The 24,555-nt window shown below is 47.6% G+C and overlaps 1 protein-coding gene across 2 annotated transcripts in view; it reads right to left on the bottom strand.

Moving 5' to 3' along the window:
• Nucleotides 1-10,279: 10,279 nt before the first annotated feature.
• The window catches only part of CBFA2T2 (CBFA2/RUNX1 partner transcriptional co-repressor 2), a 145,458-nt gene continuing 131,182 nt past the window's right edge, over nt 10,280-24,555 (bottom strand). Inside the window, exons 9-11 of one of the 2 annotated variants that reach the window (XM_040638174.1) lie at nt 19,814-19,882; nt 16,228-16,418; nt 10,280-11,256 (exon numbers count right to left, since the gene is read on the bottom strand). In XM_040638174.1, the coding sequence (XP_040494108.1) occupies nt 10,957-11,256; nt 16,228-16,418; nt 19,814-19,882 (560 nt within the window). In that variant the 3' untranslated portion in view covers nt 10,280-10,956. The remainder of the gene's footprint in view (nt 11,257-16,227; nt 16,419-19,813; nt 19,883-24,555) is intronic. The other variant, XM_040638175.1, reaches the window with a different exon arrangement.

Below are 24,555 nucleotides of genomic sequence, written 5' to 3'. Positions count from 1 at the left end.
GGTGTTGTGTCCTCTCTCTCGCTTGGCAAGAAGGTCGGGCTCTGGGGTTGGTTTGTATCTCAGACCAGCTGCTTAGGGCAGGCAACCTTTCTTTAGAAATCAACTGTTTCTCATCTTGGGCTCCCGTGTGTCTTTAGACAGTGGGAACTTCATCACAGCTGACCCCTGTTTCCTCAACTCAGGGCCCTCTCACCTCCATAAACCCTGGTTCTGGGGTCTTGCCTGGGCAAGGGAGTGGACTGGATCGGTCTCTGCTCTCAGCTCCCTGAAAATTGGCTGGCTATTCTAGCTTCACCACCACCCTCCTTGCCAACAGGGTGTGATCTGGAGTTGGGGGCACAGAGTCTTCTCAGGGTCCCAAATAGTGTGGCTGGATGCCTGTGAGAATCCTGTCCCCTGACAGAACCTTCCTCCCCCAGCCCCTTCTAGACTGGCTTTGTCACCACTCCTGTCACCTGACAGAACCAGGTGTGGAATGGCCAATGTGGTCCACCCAGGCACTGGGGGGCCCTACTTCTCTGGAGAGAACGGATTGGGGGGCATGGAGAGAGGTGTCTGACCTGCTTGGCTCTAAAGGGGAGACACGTGGTACCACAAGGGCACAGGATGGCCTCTGATCTGGTCCGGATGGTGTCAGAGTTGGGAGTTTTTAGGCAAGAAGACACAGGCTCAGGCTCTGTGGGGGAGGAAAGCTTGCCTCCTGGCACTGAGGGAAGCCCAGCAGTTGGCTGAGGCTGGGGCAAGGGGACCATGGGCTGAGGCGAAGGTGGGGAGGGAGCAGGGCCTCAAAGGTGCTTCATCCTGAGAAAGCTGTGGTGGGTTTTAAGCCGGAGTGACCAGCCAGTGGGCTGACAGTTCACCAATGTTCCTGAATGCCCCGGTGGTGCCAAGAAGGCGACTCAGATGGTACCAGCTCAGCGTAGATGTCCTGGTCTGAGACTCCAGGCAAGGTCTTCCCTGGGGTTTCTCCCTAGTGACCTCCACAGGAGTTCAGACTTGACGGGGCGGCGGGGGGGGGGTGTCACAGAGCTGCTCCCAGCGGCCTGGCCACCGGCCAGAGAACCAGCACAGGGGTCCCTGGAGGCTTGTTGGCCACCCCTCTTCCCAGACTCCTGGCAGCTCCTAGAAAGTGCAGCCTGCACAGGTGCCACACAGCTATGGGCGGGCTTGAGGAGAGCTCAGTGTCTAGTTAGAGAAGCAGCCCATCCAGGAGGAAATAATCCTGCTTTCTGTCCTGTGTTCTCAATGCTTCTGTTTCCTCCATAAAAAACAGGGACAGCAAACCTCAAAACTAAAAAACTTCCCATTGGTATCTTTGAACAAAGACATCGAAATCCCCAAGCTGACCTCTTAAGGGACCGCTTCCTGAGGGCTGGTTCCCTTGCCTGCTTCACCCCGCCCTGGAGCTGGACAGTTCACGCTTTTTGTTTTCGTTTTTGTTTTTAAGAGGCCACGTCCTCCCTCCCTCACGCCGCTGGGAGGAGCTGGGGAGCGGACTGCAGGGAGGGGTTGTGGTCAGCCCAGCGGGGTGGCGAGGTGGGGAGGGTGCTGCACCCGAGGGAGCAGAAGGTGGAGGAGGGGACTGGAGGTGAGCCAGGAGGCCGGGCCAGAGGGAGTCTGCAGATGTGCTGCGGGTCAGGGAGCCAGGAAGCTGGGAAGCTGTGGGGAGCGTGGGACTGGGAGGCTGGAGTTTGGGCTCCAGCAGGGCTGCGGGGGGCACAGAGGAGGTGGCCGGGCCTTTACGTTGTGTTTACCTAACTCCACCTTCATCTCCATCCTGTGGTCACCCTAACCCCCGGGTCGTGGTCACCCTAACCCCCGGGTCGTGGCCACCATCCCTTCTCGCCTACGAGACTGTGGCAGCCTCTTCACTGGGCTTCCCATCTCCAGTCCACCCCCACCACAGTCATTCCCCGTAAAGGAACAGACAAGGGGCTTTCAAAACACGACCATGGGGATCACACGACTCTGCTAGAACTCTTCAGTGGCACACACTGCCCTCAGTTTGGGTTCTTGAATTGGCATTCAAGGCCCTTAGCAATCAGCCCCACTCCCAGTGTGTACAGCCTCCTCTCCCTAAAACACGCCGGCTGAGCTGGGCTACGGGCAGCCTCAGTCACTCCCTCTCGGCCTCCCCTATCGCCCCCCACCCTGTCCCGGTCCACCACAAAACGCCGCCTCAGCCTTCAAGTAGCAGGTCAAAGCCATCAAGTCCAGGTCACCATTCCAGGCCTTGCCCTCCATGCCCTGTGCTCTTGGTGGCTCTTCAGCTCACCTCAGCAGCCACTGGGTGCTTGCTTTGTGGCGGGTGCTGGGGATCGTGAAATGTCCCAAGCTGGTACAGCACCCAGGTCAGGGGCGGGTAGAGTGCAGATGCTGGGAGAGCTCGTAGGTCCTTCCACCAGCTACCACCCCACCCTCTTACCCACTCCTTGCACCTGCCTCTTCACTTTCCTCCCACCTGTGCCAGTGACTCATTGGCACACATCTAAACCTGTCCTGGGGACTGGCCCAGTGCCAGGCCGGGTGCACGCTGTCTGAATGGCTGCCACCGCGCTCTGACTCTTGGAGGGCAACACGTACACGAAATCCTTAACACGGCCTCTGACGGGTCAAAACAAAGGGACTGAGAATTAGGTGGCCTTTCAGGAAGTTGTTATATCTACATATACTTTTTTAGAGCTCTCCACCCAACACGAGGCTTGAACTCACAACCCTGAGAGCAGGAGTTGCATGCCTTAGTAAGTGAGCTAGCCAGGCGTCCCCAGGAAGTTACTCTCAAATACGTAAGCAAGACACCATGCTCCAGGCAGGATACTGAGACAAAGACAAATCCTCAATGAAATCACATACCGGCGGAGAAGCAGGCTAAGAGAACAGCTTCCGTTTCAAAGGCTTCCCGAGCGCAAGGCCTTGTGCTGGGACAGCTCCCGCATGACCCCACTTCACCTCACAACCACCCAATGGTGTGGGCATCGTTAGCGCTCCCAGTTTATAGAAGCAACAAGCTCAGCGAGACAGCACCCTGCTCCAAGTCCCACCGCTGGATCGACTCCCCGGTACTGTAGCCGCTTGCTCTCAAGCATGAACAACGCTGAGGGAGATCTTGGGTGTCCTCTAGTAATGGAAGCCAGCGCAGGGCTGGAGGACAGTGACAGCTCTAACAAAGGAAGAAAGGAGGCCAAACCTTGGGGCTGCCCGATGGCAGCTGGGGCAGCAAGGAAGATCCATGGGAGCAGAGGTGAGGGGTGATCTGGTGTGGGCTATCCAGGGCCCAGCCATCAGAAGGTAAGTGGTGGTGTGGCTGAGTCCTCTTCATTTCTGGAACTCCCCAGGAGGCACCCAGATAATGTTAGCTGAACTCATGCGGCAGAAAGGAAGTGTGGGAAAAGGTTGGTGCAAAGGGGAAAGGAAAAGTTGCTGGGGTGTGCACCCTGGATAGGTATCTGGCTTGCGGGCTGGAGGCACCAGAGTGAGCAAGTCGGGCTCACTCCACAAGAGGGCGCCCGGCACCAGGCAATGAAGCTGTCCTGGGGAACGGGGGAGGGGTGGGTGGTTTGTTGTGGGTTCCCCAACCTTCTAGGGAGGGGGGGACAGCGGAGGGGGTACCCCCAAACCAATACCCTGAAACTCCAGCAGTAAGAAACAAGCACAGACAGGCAGGAGGTGTTCAGATTGATACGTTTGCTCATTCTGATTGTGTCATCATCTCAGGCCAATTATTTCCCTTTATACTGAGAAACCTAAGTCAGTAGGCTCCATACTTGGTGAAGTTTGAAAGGGCTCTCCATTAGAAACCTACCTTCCAGAAGGAACAACTCTTTCCTATTTTCCATCTCCTTGTCTATGCATATAGTTCAAGCTTCGCTCATTTTCAGATCCATCTGATATGCTGGTCAGCAGTACACTGGGAATTTCAATGACTGTCCTCTCCAGAATTCGATTTTCAAATCTGCCTGGTTAGTTTCTTACTGTTTGCTTGCTTTTTTCCAGCACCATCTTTAGAGGTTTCATAGTTACGTTCTGTACCCGATACTAGTATCAAAGTCCCAGGGGTTTAAATCAATTTTTAAATTATTCCTGCTGACTCTTGCTCATAGTGGCTCATTTCCTTGGATGTTTAGTAATCTGGGAGGGCATTTTGTAATTGATAATATCAATATTTTTGATATTTTGATTTTTCTCTAGAGGATTTGCATTTTTGCTTCTGCCAGACACCAGGAGATACTGCATGCAAACCTAGAATCATCTTAATTCCTCAGCCCCAGGAGAAGGCAGACATGAGGTAGTGTCTCCAGTCAGATTCTCGTTCTTCGGAGGGGCAGGGTATTCTGCCCAGTTCCCTTTGCAGATAGATTTTACCCTGCTTGCCTTTTCGCTGAGGCCAAAGCCAGTGACCTGGCTTCACGGAAGGTCCCAGATCTGCTTCTCTGTTTTGTAGTGGCTTACACTGCCCCAGAGGCACTTAATCCCTCACACTCCAACTTCTTGAAATTTCTCCTGACCCGTTTCCACTTCTGTGTTCAACTACCTTTGTGGTTTTGGTTTACTGTCATTTTTTCCTGGCCTTTGGGGATTTCCTATACTTTCTCATCTGTGACCTCAGCAATGCAGTTAAAAGTACATTCAATGGAATTTATCCAGCATCTGGGTTTTTTATGGTAATGGCAAATATTTTGGTCTACGATTTTTTTTTTTTTTTTTAAGATTTTATTTATTTGACAGAGATAGAGACAGCCAGCGAGAGAGGGAACACAAGCAGGGGGAGTGGGAGAGGAAGAAGCAGGCTCATAGCAGAGGAGCCTGATGTGGGGCTCGATTCCGGAACGCCGGGATCACGCCCTGAGCCGAAGGCAGACGCTCAACCGCTGTGCCACCCAGGCGCCCCTGGTCTACGATTTCTGTAACAAATTTAATACTATACCATATTATCACTCGAGTCCCTAGGATCTTTTTTTCAGACTGGATTACGGACTTGTCTACCAAATGTGCTTTTGTGCTAGGCTGGCAGTCACAAGGCTGAGATCCTGTTACTGTTCTAGGTGGTGGACTGTAGCGCTGGGCAGCTGCCCAGAGACCGGCAGTTGGCACCATCTGCATGAAAGATCACACAGCAAAGCCCCCACCTTGCCTTCTGGGGCCATAGCCACAGCCCAACCCTTTCTCCCTACCCTGAGAACACCCCTTTGCATTTTGGAGGCCTGTGAAGCTGGTGGTGCCAAGAAGCCTCTAGGGCAAGGCTGCTCTAAGAAGTAGGTTTAGGGCAGGGGTGCCTGGGTTGCTCAGCTGGTTAAGCGTCTGACCCTTGATTTCAGGGTCGTGGATGGAGTCCCGCACTGGCCTCCGTGCTCAGAGTGGAGTCCACTTGTTCCTCTCCCTCTGCTCCTTCCCCACTCGCACTAAGTAAATAAAACCTTAAAAAAAAAAAAAAAAGTAGGTCTAGGGCAGAGGTCAGAAATGGGTACTCAGGTGACAGGAGTGAGGATGGGGCCAGGGCCTTGGGAAGCGAGCCCTCAGGTCACCGGCTGGGAAACTGGACTGACAGCCTAAGACTCCATACACATAGGTGTGCATGGGTGTGCCTGCACCAGTCTGGGTCATGTCACAGCCGGTTAGACGACCTCAGAGCCATGTTAAGTACTACACAGGGTCTGCTGGAGGCACGCAAGCTGGTGATGGGTGTTCAGGAAAAGCAGTTTGAACGCACGTTCCACGGATCCAAGCAATGTTCAGTTCTAGAACTCTCACCTTGGAAAATTACCCCAAAGAAATAAATCATGCGAAGGAAGACATTCACTTCAGTATGCTGGACAGGAAAACTTGAAAGCAATCCAACCGCCTGACAGGAGGTGAAGAGTTAAGTCAATTAAATCATACAACCACTAAGCAAATAAACGTGAAGGCGACAGTGAACTCGCGTGATTTAACATCAGTGTAAAAGAACAGGAACGAGTCCGGCATGTTAACAATTTCTAGGGAAATACGTAAGAGCTATTAGAAAAAAGTACCTAGAAGTCCACTACCTTATTTTGCACTTTCTGTGGTTTATTTTCTGTACGAAGATCACTTCACAGTGAAGAGGGCTAGTGAAGAAGCCGGAGTGTCTGTAAGCTGCTCTGCCCTTGACCGCAGGCCCAGAGTGGGCAGCCAGCCTGACCGCGCTCCCCCTGCCCCCCCACTGGCTTCCCAGAGGCCTAGCAGCTGGAACCAGCTCCTCAGCAGTACCTCCGGCTTTCACTCCCCTGGGTGCTCTTTAGGCCATGGCAAGAACCCTGGGAGGCCCCCCACGAAAGGAGGGGAAGTGGACGTGGAAGCCTGCCCGCAGGACGTCTCACAACATGGACGCCACCTTCCCTCCCCGTCCTGTTCCAGCCCGAGTCAGAAAAGGAATATAGCCTTTTTATTGACTACTTTTAAGTAGAACAAACTAAATACATATTTAACAGTTTTGGTTCATTTATACAGTACATTAAATAAGTTATGCACAGAGTTAAGTAACAAAAATTCCTATCCGAGTAAAATGACAAAGCACAGAGAAACCAGACGACCGCATCCTGTGGTGCTTTCACATTCATCATCCCCCCTTCGAACCGCGCTCAGAGGCATAGCTTTCTATTTATTTACATTATTGGCTTTCTTTTATGGATGGAGCTTTTGTAGCCTCATCAGGAACTTGGAAAGCCGTGAAAGTGGACCGAAGGCTGCTGAGCCAAAGAGCACTTTCCATCATTCACCTAATGCTTATTGCTGCTTCTCTCTGCCAACTCCAGTGCAGGGACGGGGCTGCCTCTGCCAGCCTCCAGCCACACACGCCCTATTTGGTATAAGCATCAATGAGTGTACACTGGGTAGCTGCGGGCCGGACCAGGTGGGGTCTCCAGGGGAAGTGCCATTTCTGGGCCTGTGGGAGCAAGGGGATTCAAGGTCCACCCTCAGGCCTTCTAACCTTCTCCTGGTTCAGGATGGAAAAGGTCGCCGCCACCATCATCTTTGGAAATGAGCATGTCAACGCACGTGGGCAAAGAGGCAGGTAATTAATGTTTTGGTTTCACAAGAACTAGACACTCCGAGCTGGAAGGGCCCTATTCAGCAGCTCGCCCAGCCCCCCACCCCACCCTGGACAAACTGGCTGTCTGGCCCATGCTGGAACAGTCCAGGTCCCTCTGGCTTTTCTTACATTTGGTTCAAACATGCCACCACCCAGTTCTCTGCAAATAGCTTTAAAAACAAAAACAAAAACAAAAACAAAACAAAACAAAAACCCAACAAAAAACAAACCAAACCCACCCCACCCAAATCTAAGTTGGCTTGGTCTACTGACCTGGTTCTGACACCAGTTCTGAAGAAGGCTTCGAAGATGTATTCTACTTTCAATGATTTATTCAATCCGTAATCCCTTCTACAGTTTCCAGGACAAATGGCTACCTGGTCATTATTTATGCTTGCTTTCTGAAGAGCTCACTACCATACAATTCCAATAATGTTGCTGAACCTTCAACTCCATTTGCTGAGATATCTTCTGCAACTACCCAGAACAAGGTCTACACCTCTGCAAGCAGGTGACAGCCCTGGGGATCAATCTGACTTTGGAACAAGGCCATACCGAGTTAAGTGTAGATTTTCTGTCTAGAAGCTGAAGATGTGCATGCTGACACCGTAAGTGAGGCGCTCCTGGCGGACTAACAGGCCCAGATGGGCAAAGGATGTCCACACTGCAGCCAACATGACACCGATCTGTGCTGGGTAGATGCGTCTGGTTTCCAGACTTAGATCCATTAAGATACGTATGACTCAGCACCGTCCAAGATCCACATGCTCCGTGACCTCAGGGTCACAGGACAGTGCCTGAGCACAGGGGCTAGAGGCCCAGGCCTGGAGCTGCAGGGACCCTCCGAAGTGCAAGTCCCACTCACACAACTCATAGGGTGGGCTGCCTATTCCTGAGCAGGTAGAATTAACCAACTTCTTCCCGAGTCTATTTTCACCACTCAATGGAGTCAGACGTGATGCAGGTGGTGGGGACCCAAAGGAGGACAAGAGGGCGAATATCCAGCCCTCAAGCATCCCTCAGAACACTGAAAGATGGCTCCCAGTTTGGCCACTTCGGCCTTCTCTGGTTCCTGCAACCATTCCTTGCACGCAGAGGACAGTGAAGTCCCATCACTCCTCAGTGTCCCTCAGCGGGCGATGCTGAGGACTGGCCTCATCCTCCAGAAGTGCTCTGATGGGCGGGCAGGCATGTGTCGCGTTTGCTTTTCATTTCCACAATAATATCAAAGAGCCTGGGGCTGCCCTGACAAGACCTTCAGGCTTGATCTCCTTGGTCTTTTTTGTCCCCTCAAGTATTAACTATCAAGGTTGGTCCACTAAGCAGCCTGATTATATCAAGATATTTGAAGTCTAACTACATGAAAGCGGGGAGCCTGCACTTGTGCTCCGTACCTGGTAGCTGGGATGGTGAGCAAACAGTGGAAACCAAGTGGGAAGTTGGATTCACCCCGGCCCCTGCCACCTCTCCCCCTGCTCCACCCCCAGAGTGCCCCTCTTCCTCCCAACCAGAGAACAGGAACATTTCAGAGGAGGAGGATGAAGAAGGGGATTCTTTACATCTAAATAGGAAGTCTTGAACTGATGCCCTAGCAACCTAGATGTGAAAGTGACCAAGATTAACAGCAAGAGCTCTGAGAACTGAACTGCGGTGTGGAGTGCTGCCCGGATTCTCAGCTCGGCCTGTGGGCAGCACATGAGCAAAGCAGTCCAGACCAGCACGACAGGGACTCTGCAAGCCACCTGTGGTTAGAGCCACAGCCCACGACGGTCAGCTAGGACCTGCACACCAAACTGAAACCTTAGCTACAGAAACTGGTATGGAGCCCTCGTGAATCGTCTGTTGGTTTTGGCTCTTTATTCCAACCAGGAAAAACCTGGGCTACCCCGGGTAGTCTTGTGGCCACAAGATTTAAAGAACCTGCCCAGGTGTGCACCTTGCCACTGAAAAGATAGTGAACTGGAGACAGATCCAGTGGGTGCCACGAGATAACCTCTTGCTCTGATTTACAGGCTCTGTCACCTCCTCACGGGACATCCCATGTCTTAACGGAAACGCAGGCAAGTCCTTGCCGGGGTCCTCATGTCAGGACGCCCCGCCAACTGCTGCAGTCTAAGGAACTCCGCAGTAAAGTAACACTATTCATTCTCTGGGTATACCCTACTTTATGCAATGGAAATCCAGGTATTTTAAAGGTGCAAGGCCTTACACTGAGCTTCTTTGTAAGACAGAAAATCTTTAGGTAAAGTAAATTAAGGACTTAAAAGTTCTCACAGTAAGCTACATGTGTATGTGAGGATAATGCTACTATGCTGATCCCTCTTTCTTGATGAAACTGAGATCTTTTATTTCACTCTGGTCAGTACACAGAAGGGAGCCATCCAAACCTGGGCTTTCATGGGCTAGCTAGAGCAGGGCCAACCAACTCACCCCAACGGACTCCTTGGGGCAAGAGGGTGCTGGAGGCCTGGAGATGGACAGAGAGAGGGTCAGGGTCATTGGGGTGCCAACAAAATGCAAAATGGCAGGGAAGAATATGTGTGGCAGTTCCTAACATTTTAGAAGGGGTTATAGGTGATGTCATCTTTGGAGAGCCAGGTAAACATCTGGAAAACTCCCCGATGATGGGAAGAAAAATTGGTGAGCCTCTCTCAAAATGGCTGTCACATTTCACGGAACTTTTCTTAGCTCAAAGAGGGAAGCTATCGAATAGATAACATAAGGGAAAACAAGAGTGTATGCCTGATAGTATGCTGACATACTATGTATTATGGACGAGGTTTGAAGAATTCTCTCAGGTCCGGAAGGCTGCTGAGATGTGACCAGGCCTCGACTGCTTAGGCAAGTCCTAGCCACAACATAGCACATCCCACGGGACAACCATAGCTTAAAAGGGGCCAAAAACAGACCACGAGAAGAAGATCCACACAGTGATCTGGACATGCGTGGCCTCAGATAAAAGGGACACAGAACAAGACGACTGTGCAAACAGCCAAGCGGTGACAAAAGGTTCTGCATTTCCAACAGATCATCCATTCAATGATTTGACGATACTAGTTTGGCCAACATGCTCAGAGAGAACAGACTATCCACAATTGAGTCTCATTCTCCTGCAGACCAATCCATGCGCTGGAAACTATTTTCTGCATAAGCAAAATCAAGTAAGAGAGAAAAAAATGGGTCCCAAACTAAAGTAGCAAGCCAGGTTGGAAAATCTTGTCCAAAATGATCTGTGATGCCTGAAGGAAGTTTTATTTGTTTTTCATTATTACGGGTGCTTTTAGTGAAATGGTGACTTCTTTCCTGTGATTTCTGATAATCTTAACAAGTCTGAACAGCAGGGTCGAGGAGAGAGTCCTGAGTGCTGCTTCTGCCAGCCCAAGTCCTCGGGGGGCTCATCAGTGGCGTCTGCTGAGGGTGGAAATGGGGCTAACGGAGCTACCCCGTCAGAGGGGATCTCCTCCACAGCCTGCCGTCAGCCTCCAGGCCTCCGCTGCAGGATGGTGGACTAGGAGGCTGTGCACGGGGCGTACTGCCTCCTGCCTGGGGGCCTGACAGTCTCTGCTGCCTCAAGAGGCAGGGAGGAGAGCTGGTGGTCTCCACTGCAAAGGGGCCGGCCATGCCAGTTTCAGCGGGGACAGGAACAGACCTGGAAGCCCAGGAAGGAGGCAGCAGCTCTGGCCAGCTGCCTGTGTGCAGAGAGAATGGCACGCTGGCTCCCCCAAGGACACAGGAAACTGGGGCAAGTGTCCGGAGAGGCCGTGGAGCAGCGTTTGCTGGGCTTGCATTCTTCCTGCCTCCACTTCACTTTTTGCTGATGACCCGACAGCTAATTGCACTGGTGCAAACGGCCAGGCCCCCCGGGCCATGTTTTGCTGTGCTGTGAGGTCATCAGAGGGAGTCTAGGTTCAGAGTCCGTTGGTGTCGATGGCAGTCACAGAGGCAGGCGTTGAGGAGCGTGAGGTGGTGGCCGAGGTCTTGTCCAGAGCGGGACTGGGCACGCTGCAGTCGGTGGGCCTGGCTGAGGGGCCCCGCCCTCCAGGAAGCAGTGGCCGGCTCTGGCTATGGGGGCTCTGGCCGTGCAGGTTCTGGCCACAGAGGCGGTGGTGCCGCTCCCAGTCCTTGTGCTGGCAGAAAGAACCGCAGTACCGTGCAATGTTGCAGCCGCTGCAGGTCTCACTGGCTTTGCGGCCGCAGTTCCAGCAGTTCTGCAAGACACAGGCAAGGGTTAGTTGCTTGGATCTCGTGAGGCAGGCTGAGCACCCCCTGTCCCCTGCGCCATGTGGGGAGAGCGTGGCATTTGGAGCCACATACACCTGGGCTTGTCCTGCTTCAACGGCTCTCTGCTGATGTGTGGGAGACACACGCGCCTCTCTGAAGTGCCTTCCTCGGTAATAAGAGGCAAACTGCCTGCCATGGGTTGGCAGGAAAGCAAGATGAAGGGTGCCAGGGAAGGCGGTGGGAGTTCTCACCCCTGCCGAAGGCACCTACTCATTGTTTTGACTCACATTTAATCCTCAGTGACCAAACCAAACTCTGTCCCAGGGTTCCTGACACACGCATACTTTTTCTCTTGCTGCTCTCAAAAGAGGAATGATCTTGATTGTCTCCCCCGACAACACCTGGTCCTTTAAAGAAGTCGCCTGCCAGGGGACCAGGAGTGTGGGCAGCTGTGCAGCTTCTGTGCTGGCTCTCCTTTCAGTGATGTGTCTCATTACAGGTGGGCTGGGGGTCAGAGAACTACTTCTGGCTTAAGGGAACCCCCGAAACATCTCAGAAGGAAGTTTTCCTGCTTCTCTCAGCACTTGACAAGAAGGCGCAGGTACTGCTGGGCTTCAGCAGAAATACATGGGAGTGGTGAGGGAGGGAGAGCACCAACAGAAAAAGCACTAATTCTGACAGAAGGTAGGAGCCAATGAAACTTGGGTAGAGCTCTGAGTACAGTCCCGTGAAAGCAGCAGCAGCAGGCCCTTGGACAGGCAGCACTGCACTTCCCCCATCAACTAAGGAGGGGAGGGCAGCAGCTGCTAGGTGCAGCTCCCGGCACCTGCCCCGTCCAAGTCTCCTTCTGGAGGCTTTCCTTCCGTAGGCTCCCCTGAGGACTCCACGAGTGAGCCTGCACCTGAGGCCGCTGGGCCCACTCAGAAGAGAAAAAGCCTCTGGCACTGGCTAGGTGAAACTATCAGGAAGAGGCGGTTTTTTTTTTTCCTTTTTTTACGAAAGAATTTTTATTTTTTAAATTAAAGATTTTATTTATTTGTCAGAGAGAGAGAGCACACAAGCAGGGGGAGCAGCAGGCAGAGGGAGAAGCAGGCTCCCTGCTGAGCAAGGAACCTGATGCGGGGCTCATCCCAGGACCCTGGGATCATGACCTGAGCCGAAGGCAGACACTTAACCGACAGAGCCACCCAGGCATCCCGAGGTGGGGTTTTCTTAGGCGTCAGGAAGGACCTGAGCACCAGCTGGCCTCCCAACACCCACCACAGGGTTTCCAGAATGGCAGAAGCCAATCTGAGGCCTGGCCTGAGAACTCCATAATCCCCACAGGGAAGAAACACACTGTCCCCAATGAAATCTGGACACCTGCTCAAGTATAAAACAACAGACAAGTGCTTGGGACCATCCAGCCCACCTTTTACAGATGGGACACTGAGAGCCAGCAGGCAGGGATGTGCCGAAAGCTATAAATGATTACATGGCTACGTAAAGCCTAGAAGCTGAACCCCCGACTCTACTATACTCAAGGTACACGTTTAACTTTGAAGAGCTTACAAAGATTACAGACTCCCTTCTAACACAACAGGCTTCTCAGGAAACACACTCTAGGGACTGCCCAAACTTGCCCAGCACCAACACCAGAGCGCCAGAAGAGGGAAGAGACCTCTTTCCCAGGATGCATCTATGGATCCTCGAGCAAACTACACTCCAGAGAATGTCATACTTTTGAGTCTGATAGGCTGACTCCAAATGATGCTTTGGCGGAACATTATCACTTGTGGGGCAGAAATCGGTTGGTTACTGCCTACATGGGGCCGCCGTACAAACAAAGGACAATGTGTCAGCCCCAGGGTCTCCCCCAGCCGAATGAGAGAGCCTCTCCTCCCTCTCTGTCCAAGCCTGCAAGAGCATCTCAAGCCAGGAAAGAGTATTAAACCACTAGTACTTTCACTTTGGCTGCCATCATATATTTATAATAGATTATTTTTCCTGTGTCTTTTTTCCCTGACAACCATGAGGCTTTTTGCCAAGATATAAGGCAAAAAGTGTATTACTGTTATGGTCACCCTTCAGATCAGCATTCCTCAAGGCTGGGACAGCACATACGGCCAAACAGCCCTTTGTAGCTAGCAGGACAAGGTCATAAACCTCTTGAGTTACTGGCTAGGGAAGTCACAATGGGGATTCTAGAATTTCCTCTTTTTAAGCACAGATCATCAGTCTCTGCCATTATTACAGGTTCCCCTGCTATCTGGAAGTGCAGCCCTCCTATGAAACCTTTCATAAGCCGAAATGGTATAAAGTAGAGAAACAATTAGCATAAGTTTATATGGAAAAATTTTGAGTGTTCCCAGACCCAAGTTTTCCTTACTACACATTTTGCTAATGGATGCATAAAATAAATTGAGATAAAGCACAGATGCTCAGAGACCCAGTTCAAAGCTCTCGCAGCTGACTGCTGAAGAGTGGAGTTCCTGAGGAAGGAGCTTGGCGGGGCCAGTCTTGCTGCTCAGGCCGTGTGCTGGGCTCGCTGCATAACAAATGCTGCACTATTTTTGCTGTTTGCCTTTTCTCATTAAAGTGAAAATCCTCTTCAGATTTCTTTCAGCGAGTGAGAATAGGTCCTAACATAGCCCTTTTGTAAAAGCAAAGGCATAATGTGAACTTTCAGAAAGTGAGGGATACCTGTAGAACATAGCTCAGTGCGGCCTGGGGATCGCCTGTATCAGAATGACCTGCGACTTGTCAAAATCCCTGGGACCCTTCCCAGGCCTCCTTGACCTTACTGCAAACCTGGCCCAAAGGAGAAATGACTCCCCATCTTACAATCAACTGCTTGCCCATTAGGCTGGCAAGGAAATTCAGGCTGAGGACAGAAGGTGCCCTGTGGCAGAGATGAGGGGACCTCTCACTCCTTCCCTCTGTCCAAGGCATTATAGGGGAGACTCGTGGAGTCTGGCCTCAGAGGAGGCAGCTGTTCTCCAGGAGCAGGAGCTGCCACAGCTCATACAGGTACATTTTTACACCATAAGAAAATTCATGGGGCGCCTGGGTGGCACAGCGGTTAAGCGCCTGCCTTCGGCTCAGGGCGTGATCCCGGAGTTCTGGGATCGAGCCCCACATCAGGCTCCTCTGCTGGGAGCCTGCTCTTCCTCTCCCACTCCCCCTGCTTGTGTTCCCTCTCTCGCTGGCTGTCTCTATCTCTGTCAAATAAATAAATAAAATCTTAAAAAAAGAAAAAAAGAAAAAAAAATTCATTGCCTACACAGTGCATTGCCGTTTAAAAACACTTCCACAACCACAATCTCAATCTCATTATATTCTCTAAAAACTATGAGACCAGCAGGACAGGGGCTGCTACACACTCACTACACAGAGAAGGAAACAGAGTCCTTAGGGGTACACTGCCAGTATGAGGGGAACTGGGACTAGAACTCAGGGTTCCTCACCTCTTGTTCTGGGCTCCCTCCATTATACCCCACCACTTCTCAGAGAATGAGTAAGAAACCTTAGAGATGCCTGCTGGATTTCAAGCAGAATTTTCTGGATGAAATAAAGGGAATTCATCCCTTCTGGTCCAATGCAAACTAACCCAAAGCCTCAGTCCTACTATCACTCCCGTTTCGGAAAGAAAGTTTGCTGGGATGGGTGCTGGTGTATGCCTCACCTATAGGTCACTTTGTGCACTGTTTAAAATGCCAGGTCCTTCCCAGCACAATGCTATGAACGGAGATTTAAACCACGCAGTCTAGATCCAGAACTCATGCTCTTGGCCAAAATGTTCCACTCCTTTTTTGGAGGCAGATGCAGTTAAAGATAAACATAGATATAAAAGCAGGTAAATATGTACAGATACTGATACAGGTATGGATGGTTACAGATAGAGAATTAAACGCACACAACAGAAACAGATGGCACCGCTCAGAATCAATCCTAAGAAAAAGTAGGAGGGGAGAAGGACAGGAAGAGGGTTCATGGGAACTATTTTCACGATTCTGTGTCCTTGCTGGGGCGCTACAAGGAACTGTCCCACATCCTCGATGAGGGCCACGTGGTAACAGGCACGTTCCTCTTCGCCTGCCGCGCTCACACTACTATACTGAGGGGCGTCTTTTACATAGAATGAGACAGTAACATTTCTGCTGTCAAAAAAGAAAAAAAAAAGCCAACAAAACCCCCAGCTCTTTACATCTCAACTGATAGATGGATCTGCTTACTTATAGAAATAGGCTTGTTTCAGGACTTAAAAGTTTATCTCAAAGCTGAAAAATGACTGAAATGAAAGTTACAGAAGAACTTTATTATATTCCAAAGCACTGTTATGATGTTTTAGTCATCTGCTATTTTCTTTTAAGTTTTACTTTTGTCCTCACTGTGGTACAAGTGTCCTGTATAGAAACATCACCATGTGCTGGGCCCTGGGTCTTGGAGAGGTGGACAGGTCTGCCAGATCGGTCACTTCAATCTACAAAAGACCTACCCTCTCTATAAACAGACCAAATGCTGTAGGGCCCTCCATCTCCTTATCCCTACCCTGGCTTCAGCACTAAGGGATTACATCAGTGAAATTCCTTAAGCCAGTTTCCTCTTTGTAAAATTGGAACCCAACAATACCTACCTCATAGGTCATTTGAGGAACGAAAAGGCCACACACACACTTAACTCTGTGTCTCTGGCACCTGGTGAGCCTATTAATCAAAGGTGGTCATCGTAATCATGTAATTCCACAAACTCTGTCTTCTGGGTGAGTTTTCAAAATTGAAACTGACACAATGAGCTGATTTATGTAAAAATATAATAATTAAGAAACAAAATTCTTCTGGTACTAGATAAAAATTATAATCATCTTGTTCAAGAGCTGACTGTTTTCTCTTATTACCTAGCACTGAAGAAGAAAACAGTGGGCTCAGTGACTGCAACTGCCCCAGCCCCCCGGCCCCCAGGGCTAATGGAACTCTGACCTCTGTTGACTCTTCTTGCTCATTTATGACGAGGAAGGCATCTTCTGCAGCCTGCCGTTTGACATCCGCTATGGTTTGCTCCATCCGAGCTCTCTCTGTTGCAATCACTTCAAAGGCTTTTTGCTCTGCCTCAGCAACGGCTTTCTGTACTTCTGACATGGCCTGAATTTTCACCTTATTCACAGCTTCTTCTAGAAGAAAGTGACAGTAAAATCAACTGGCCGAGAAATCTTTTCCCTCCCACTCCCTATCATTTGCAAGAAGGGATGGAGCTGAAATAAGAGGACTTTTCCAAAATACACAGGGTTTAACATATGACATACACATTCACTTTTATTCTTATACTGTCTGTTCATGTACTCATTTGTTCGGTGTGTAGATAGGCAGGACTGTGCTAAGGGCTGGGAATACCTAGAGGACTAGAATGTAGTCTCTTTGCCTACCTGTTTGTGATCAAGTACAAAGGTGGCTTGGGGTCCATGACATATGTCAGTATAAAAGATAAGAATTCCAAGGAAAAAAGTGGTCAGCTCTACAAGTGGTGGGGAGGATCAAGAAAATGTGTCTTGGTTGAGATGGTAGGTGGAAATGAATATTTGCAAAGTCTCGCATCCCATGCTAAGGACTTTGGCTCTTTTTCTAAAGAAAACATAAACTCCTGAAGGGTTCTGTGTAAGGAGAAAAGACTGAAGGCAGAGACAGCCTGCAAGAGGCTGGGGCAGTAGAAATCCAGCTGACAGAAGGGACTCTGAATTTAGGCAGGAGCAAGTAGCACAAAGGAAGGGATGAGGCAGAACAAGGCTGGTAGCATCTAAGGGTCTGGAGGTGAAGGTGAAGAATGGTAGTGCTATGAAATGAAGCAGGTCATAACCAAAATGCCATGTGGAGGCAAGTGAGAAGAATGACGGGCCCCTGGAATATCCAGGTACAAATGGCCAGGAGGCAGTTAGGTACAGAAGACTGAACACAGCAGAGAAATGTGGGATGGAGATACAGATTTGGGTCTGCCAGGAGCCTGGGCTTCCAAAGCCCTGTCCACAATCAGTATTACCCCACTTGGTTCCTGATCACTTCCTCCCATCACCACCATCCTGCCTGGTTTCCACAGAATGGATACTCCAAATGGCATACATTACACATTGAGCCTCATCTCCAAGACCTAATGTGAATGACCGCCTTCTTGGGTCCACAAGACTGGAAAACCCAGAAGCCTAAGGAAACTCCTTTACAACTTGGTTCTTTCATAGGGCCTAGGCTCAAAGAAGATCTAAACAAAGTGTTCTAGGCTGCCATCCTAGAACTTTCCATCTTATCACTCAAGCCTTACGAAAAGATGTTTTCACTCCAAGACAAGAATGATGCTGAGTTGACGGGACAGTGAGCTCCATGCTTCCTTTACTCTTGGTATCTACACAGGTCCACTGTGGCCCACCACTGCTACCCTTCACAACCCTCTCATTAGTTTCCAGATAGGTGTCCTGAGTCAACGTAATAATGCCCTGAAGTATATATTATCCTCTCAGGTTAAGGGTCAGTCAGTGAGAGTCACAGTTTGAGTAACTACCTTGCTGAAGTCACCTAAGGTCATAGATGACACCATAGCAGAGGAAGGACTCAAATCCAGCCAGGGCAACACCAAAGTTTGGCTCCTAACCATAGTTAACCAAAGGTACCTTGCAAGCAGGAAATCACTAGTTATCAAGGAGATCTTATGCATGGTAATCTTTCTCTCTACCTTAACAACAACTGCTATCTTCATTTCCCATAATTCTATTACACTTCTTGGTAATACACATTTCCCCATTCCCAACTGCAAAAGTTTTCCCAAGTTGCTATGTAGTTTTCCAAATTATTTTTTTAAGATTTATTTATTTGAGAGACAGAGAGAGAGACAGTGTGCGCAGGGGGAGGGGCAAAGGAAGAGAATCTTCAAGCAGGCTCCATGAAGCCTGTCTCGGGGCTTGATCCCACAACCCATGAAATCATGACCTGAGCTGAAACCAAGAGTCAGACACCTAACCAACTGAGCCACCCAGGTGCCTCCAAATTACTTTTAATGGCAAAATAATATTTTGTGTGGCTAAGTCTGGATGATACACTTTTGAAAGGAAGAATTCAAAAGCATGAAACACGAATGATTTTTAAGAATTTGTATGTACTGGGGTGCCTGGCTCAGTCAATAGAGCGTCAACTCTTGACCTCAGGGTTGTGAATTCAAGCCCCATGCTAAAAATAAAATCTTGGGGTGCCTAGGTGGCTTAGTCAGTTAACTATCTGCCTGCGGCTCAGGTCATGGTCCCAGGGTCCTGGGATTGAGCCCATGTTGGGCTCCTAGCTCAGCGGGTAAGCTGCTTCTCCCTTTTCCCCCTGCTCGTGCTCTCTCTCATGCTCTCTCAAATAAATAAAATCTTTAATTTAAAAAAGTGAAATAGGGGCGCCGGGGTAGTGCAGTTGTTAAAGCGTCTGCCTTTGGCTCAGGGCGTGATCCCGGCGATCTGGGATCGAGCCCCACATCAGGCTCCTCCGCTATGAGCCTGCTTCTTCCTCTCCCACTCCCCCTGCTCGTGTTCCCTCTCTTGCTGGCTGTCTCTCTGTCACATAAAATAAATAAAAATCTTTAAAAAAAATAAATAAAAATAAAAAACTGAAATAAAATCTTTAAAAAATTTGCACACCCTCAAGGCTGGTCACACCTAATAATTTCATATATAAACCTCTAATGAATTATTTAGTGTCATTAACAAGGTCCTCTAAAAATAGGTTAACAAATATATGTCGATAAAGACTCTGGGGGCTAACCAATCAAGGCTGCTTCATCTTATATTTTCCTAAACTGCCAGTCAGAACAAACATTCTGCAGTATGTTTACTTGTATTTCTCATAATTTGTTCATATCTTTCGTCCATTTGTTTATAATGATCTTGACGCTCCTGAAAGAGTCTTTACGAAGGACAAGTATTAACTTTTGCAGAAGTAAATTTTATCTCAAGAAAAAAACCAAGAACTGTTACTGGACTACAAAAAAATGGTCCTGGAAAAGGGAATCTATAAGGAGAAGACGGCTCATGTCTGGACAAAGGCAGAATTAGGGACACGCGGTTAGTTTTACCCAGTATCTTATCAGACCCACCCTCCTTTCAGTCTTCTAGAAAATGAGGCCCACCGAGAACAGTCTCGACAAAGCTGGGGACAATGAAGGTGAAAGGAAGAGCAGAGGGCTGTTCCAAGGCCAGAACAAACCAATGTGGTAGCGTGTGAACACGGTGTGGGTAGATTTGAGTGAGGACAACAGGCAGAAATGAATTGAGCTATATGCTCAGAAATAAGCCATATAAATAGGGAAGGAAAAGTTGGTTACTTAATGCCTCAGGATGACCCAGCATCCCGGGTCTGTAAGAAGTCATTCCAAATTCCTGACCTGCAAAGTAACGTGAGACGCAGTCCAGGTGTACGTGAAAGCTGGAGGGGAGAGAGGCAGGAGCCTAGAGTTCTGAGGAGAAAGTTCTGAGCCAATGACCTTTCCCCCAAACATGTACCCCATGCTTGCACACATTAGTGAGTACGTGACACAGAGGCAGATACGTACCAGTTTTTTTCCAAAACTCCACAGGTACATATCCTGTTCCTGGCCTACTATTGAATTCCCGCTGCGAATCTACAGGAGGGATACACAGCACAGGGTTAGAAGCAGTCTATAACCAACATGTTTTATTTTTATGAAAAATTTTAATGAAAAATCAGACCTCTCACTCACCACTTAGATTCAAAGACATATCTTCATTTAGTGCAAAAAACATTCTGATAAGGAATAAAATTAGATTATAAAAAAGTACACTTAATGTTTAGTTTTAAAACACACACACACACGCCTCCAATAGTAACGGTATTTCAATTCAAAGTAGTGAGATTAAAAGTGATCTTCACTTTCTTCTTTTATCTGTATGTCCTTATTTTTTCCCTATAACCATGAATGTATTTTTAAGATACTCCCTAAAATGTAAATATAACTACAGATAGATACTTACGTGTGTGGGTATCCCTATCCAATTTAACGATCCCCATCACGCACAGGTCTCTATCAACTGCTCTGCAGACATGTCAGAGAATACGGCTTTTGTTTCTTGGCAACTTTGAATATTTTTGGGCAGGGGGCAACTGTGAACTTTTACATGTGATTTAAGGAGGTTTCCTTTAAAATTTCTTAAAATGCTTATAAACAAATAAAAAGTAAGTAGTAAAGAAACTACTCTGGTCTGGAACAGTGCATTTCAAATACACCCCAAAGAGGCATCCCAGAGGGTTGCTGGGAAGGGCATAAGGGGGGAGGGTGACACACACATACACGTATGTTTATTGTGATCTTAGGACATAATTTTTATAAGAAGTGGGTCCACTGAATTTTTCTTTTTTTAAATGAATCAATCCCAACAGACGTCCTCATTTCCTTATGCTTTACTGAGGCTAATCTGAAAAGCAGATTTTATGCTCTGAATACTCACCATCCATGGTGCAAAGAGGAATCAGGGGAACAGTCAGTGTGGCAGGGGAGGGCAGCCTGGCATGAAATGTTTGCCAGAGGAGCATTTTATAAATGGTTACTCCTCATGAGAATGCCTGGGAACTGGCTGTAAGCTGGTCTGGGACAGGGAGGGAATCTCTCCCATTCTAGGAGCTATCAGCACGAAGAACCTACTTCTAACCCCAGAGAGCTAGGAGGGGGTAATGGGGCTTTTTAAAATCGTGTAAAATACAAATAAAATCACCATTTTAAAAAGTGTGTAATTCAGCGACTTTTAGTACATTCACAATGTTGTACAGCGATCCTCACTAGTTCCTGAACATTTTCATCACCCCAAGAAGGAACCCCATAGGTTTAAAAAATTGATAGTACTAATACTTTTTGTAACACTGGGCTCTCTAAGAAGTGCTACTACTGTCAATAAAAAGCAAAGAGAAGGGCTCTCTTCAACATGGGTGAGGTTCCTGATTCACACAAGCCATTTGTCAAACACCTAGAGACTTAAGGATGAAATATAGGGAAAAACCTAGAATCAGAGGAATCAAAGTGACACAAGCTGAAGAAGGCAGTGGATCAATTTCAATGGAATCTTAAGTAAGAAAAACCAGTGAGAAAAAAGGTTTGAGTGTGTAGACAAGCTACCATTGGTATTAAATGATAGAAGAAACACTTGTTTACCTGTGGGGATGTGGGGGAAGTCCTGCCTGACCAACCAAGGAGAAGCCACTTCATTTCAGTTATCATATGCCTTGGTCATATCCTTTGTATCTGCCCAGTCCCCAGTGTTTTATTTCTCTGACAGATGTTAAAGGTGAGATGCACCTGACCCTACAGGAACTTCTCCGCTTACACAAAACATAGCTGGAAACTAGAGACATTTTCATGGTATTTCTGTAACTATTTTTATACCTCTAACCCAGAAAGGAACAGAAATCAGGATTTTGAGCTGGTTCACTAAGAAAACCAGAGTCTCAGAGGCTACTGTAATCAAAGGCAAGACAGATAATGCAAATAAATTGGTTAGAAATGGGCCACGAATGGTACCGTGGTTCTGTAGGAGAATGCTCTAGTTCTTAGGAGAGTGTACCGACCTACCTATCTATAACGGGGCAAAGCAAATATGGCAAAATGTGAAAAACAGGACAAATGTGTGCACTTTTAACATTTTTATGTGTTTGATAGACTTCAAAATACAAAATTGGGAAAAATGTTACGTATATGTATAGAAAATTGTTAAGAACAGACTAATTTGCTAATAAGTGAGCCTGGGGGAGCAGAAGAGAAAAGTGGGTGGCAGCAGGATTTTCACAATTTATAGGTTTCCATATTGCTTGCCCTTTATTACCATGCAATCCATTTAAAACAACTTATTTTAGAGAATAAACAAATAAAAATATCCAAGAAAATAAAGTCGATCTAACATCACCAGATGCTAAAACACATTCTAAAGCTGTAATAATTGCAAGTTTGATAAAGTGGTAGAACCTAATGGCTTAAGAGTGTGTGCTGGCTCTGGAATGCCATACTTAATCCTGATTTACTAGTAACAGAACCACTTTGGCCAACTTTTTAATTTATTTAAGCTGTAGTTTTGTCATCTGTCAAAGAATATAAGAGCAGTTTCTATACCTCAATAGCTTTGAAAACACACGTGAAAGGTTTAGCACTGGCTAGAACACAGTCAGGGCCCAGATAAACTCTTATTACTGAACTTGATAACTAATATAGTAGAAAGATATACAAAGAAAATTGAAGTATTCAACAAAATGGAGTATCAGATAATTATATAATCTCAGTATCTAAAGGATGGGTATTCATTATTTGATGGTAGGAAAATTTAACCGATTTGGGAAATTTTAAGTTAGACAGCTAGTACCCAAACATACAGACTTGAGTATGAAATAGACGAAATGTGTTGTACTTTGGATGGGGATCAAGATCAAGGAACAAACTATAAAGGGAAGTGATGGATTTGCTTCCATAAATATTAGCTATCTCAGCCATCAAAACAAACCAAGATGGGGTGGGGGAGAAAACAAAAACAAAACCAAGATCAAATGAACAAAAAGGCCTATATTCACAACCTATTAATTTTATAGCTAAGAATATATCCTCAGGGAAAAAGGCAAGATGTTTGAAAAATCATTACATATAAAGATTTTAAATATTACTCATCGAAAAACAAAAATAAAACAAGCAAAAAACAGGTAACGTTCAACAGCAAAAATGGCATAAAGAAATGATAGTATATTTACATGGTAGAATATTGTATAGCTATTGAAATTATGTTTGTAAAATCGTTAATGATGTGAGAACATGCTTAATACAAAGCCGTAACAGGATTCTCAGATATGTTTCAAAATTCTTCAGGGTGGGATGAGGAGCTAATGAATTCTTTCGAAGCTTCTGTATTTTCTACAATGAGCCATGTAATTTCAACTAAAAAATGATGCTTACCCCATGAGACTGCTCTGGGATACATAAAGGAATGGTTCTCAACTCTGGGAGACCAGGTCCCATCTCAGTCCAATTAAATCAGAATCCTGACATGAGGCCAGGGCATCAGCAATTTTCCAGAAGTGCCCAGGTGGAATCTAATGGACACTTAGGGTTAACCACTGAAGAAAAGTGCCTGACTTACAACCTGGTGTTCATGAGTAAGGTCTTCCAAACCATACTAGGAGGACAACCCCTCTGTTGGTCTTACGTATTTTCTATTCTAACACTGGTAACGTCTCTTCCTTCCAGTATTGCTACATCCTGTTTTTTCCGTTGTGGGCATTACTGCCTGACCAGCCATTTCGTTCTCTTTTAACCCCCACCCCCACTCCACCCCAGACACATTCACAATTTCTTCCCCTACCATTCCCCCAGATAGAGATACTCAAATTGTCACACCAGTAGTCAACCTTCACAGTAGAATGTAAATGGTAATCACAGCTGAGTCACGTGGTTCAGATTCTAGGAATCTCTGCATCTTCCTTAACACGTTTTTATTTTTTTAAGTTAATAATTGCCCTGTTTAGTCATGTGCTAAGTTTCTCATGTAATTATTTCTCATTCAATCTCAACTTCTCTTCCTCCTGTAGAAATACTTTATAAATTTCATTTTCTGAAATCTACAGCAAGCTTTTGGGCTATTCCAACCTCAAATGCTTTCTAGGCTTGCTGTACCCTGTTGCTTAGACACTCCCTCACTAGGTTAGGGATTTCCTTCTGTTCTCGGAGCTCTCCCTTTTTAAAGATTTTATTTATTTGAGAGAGAGTGAGAACGAGAGAGATCACTGAGGGAGAGGGGAGAAGTAGACTCACTGCCGAAGGCAGCCTCCTAACCAACTGAGCCACCCAGGCGACCCTCCCTCTGTTAAGACGGGTCCTGTTTAATCAATTCCATGTCTTCTACTCTGGTTTACTTCCCTCTTTTAGGGTATATCCTACTCAACTGTGGTAGATACCATGATAAAGGGTAGACAGGAGGTATGTTAAGAAAAACGTTATTTTAGAGAGAGGGAGCAAGCGAGAGCATGTGAGCGAGCGCGCACCAGCAGGGAGAGGGGCAGAAGGAGAGAACCATCAAGCAGACTCCCTGCTGAGCAAAGAGCCCAACACGGAACATAATCCCAGAACCCAGGAAATCATGACCTGAGATGCAACCAAGAGCCTGACGCCCAACCAACTGAGCCACTCAGGCACCCCAGGAGGTACATTTTTTGAAAAACCATGGGTTGTTAATCAAACATTTAATGGTTTTGGTCTAGTACAGAATTTTTTTAGAAGACTAATTCATTTATTTTAAAGGGAGAAAGAGT

The sequence above is a fragment of the Ursus maritimus genome, unplaced genomic scaffold (genome assembly GCF_017311325.1).
Source record: "Ursus maritimus isolate PB19 unplaced genomic scaffold, ASM1731132v1 scaffold_22, whole genome shotgun sequence".
In the NCBI taxonomy this organism is placed as follows: domain Eukaryota; kingdom Metazoa; phylum Chordata; class Mammalia; order Carnivora; family Ursidae; genus Ursus; species Ursus maritimus.
Note: the sequence above shows the minus strand (reverse complement) of the source record. Positions and strands in the feature narration are given on the sequence as shown.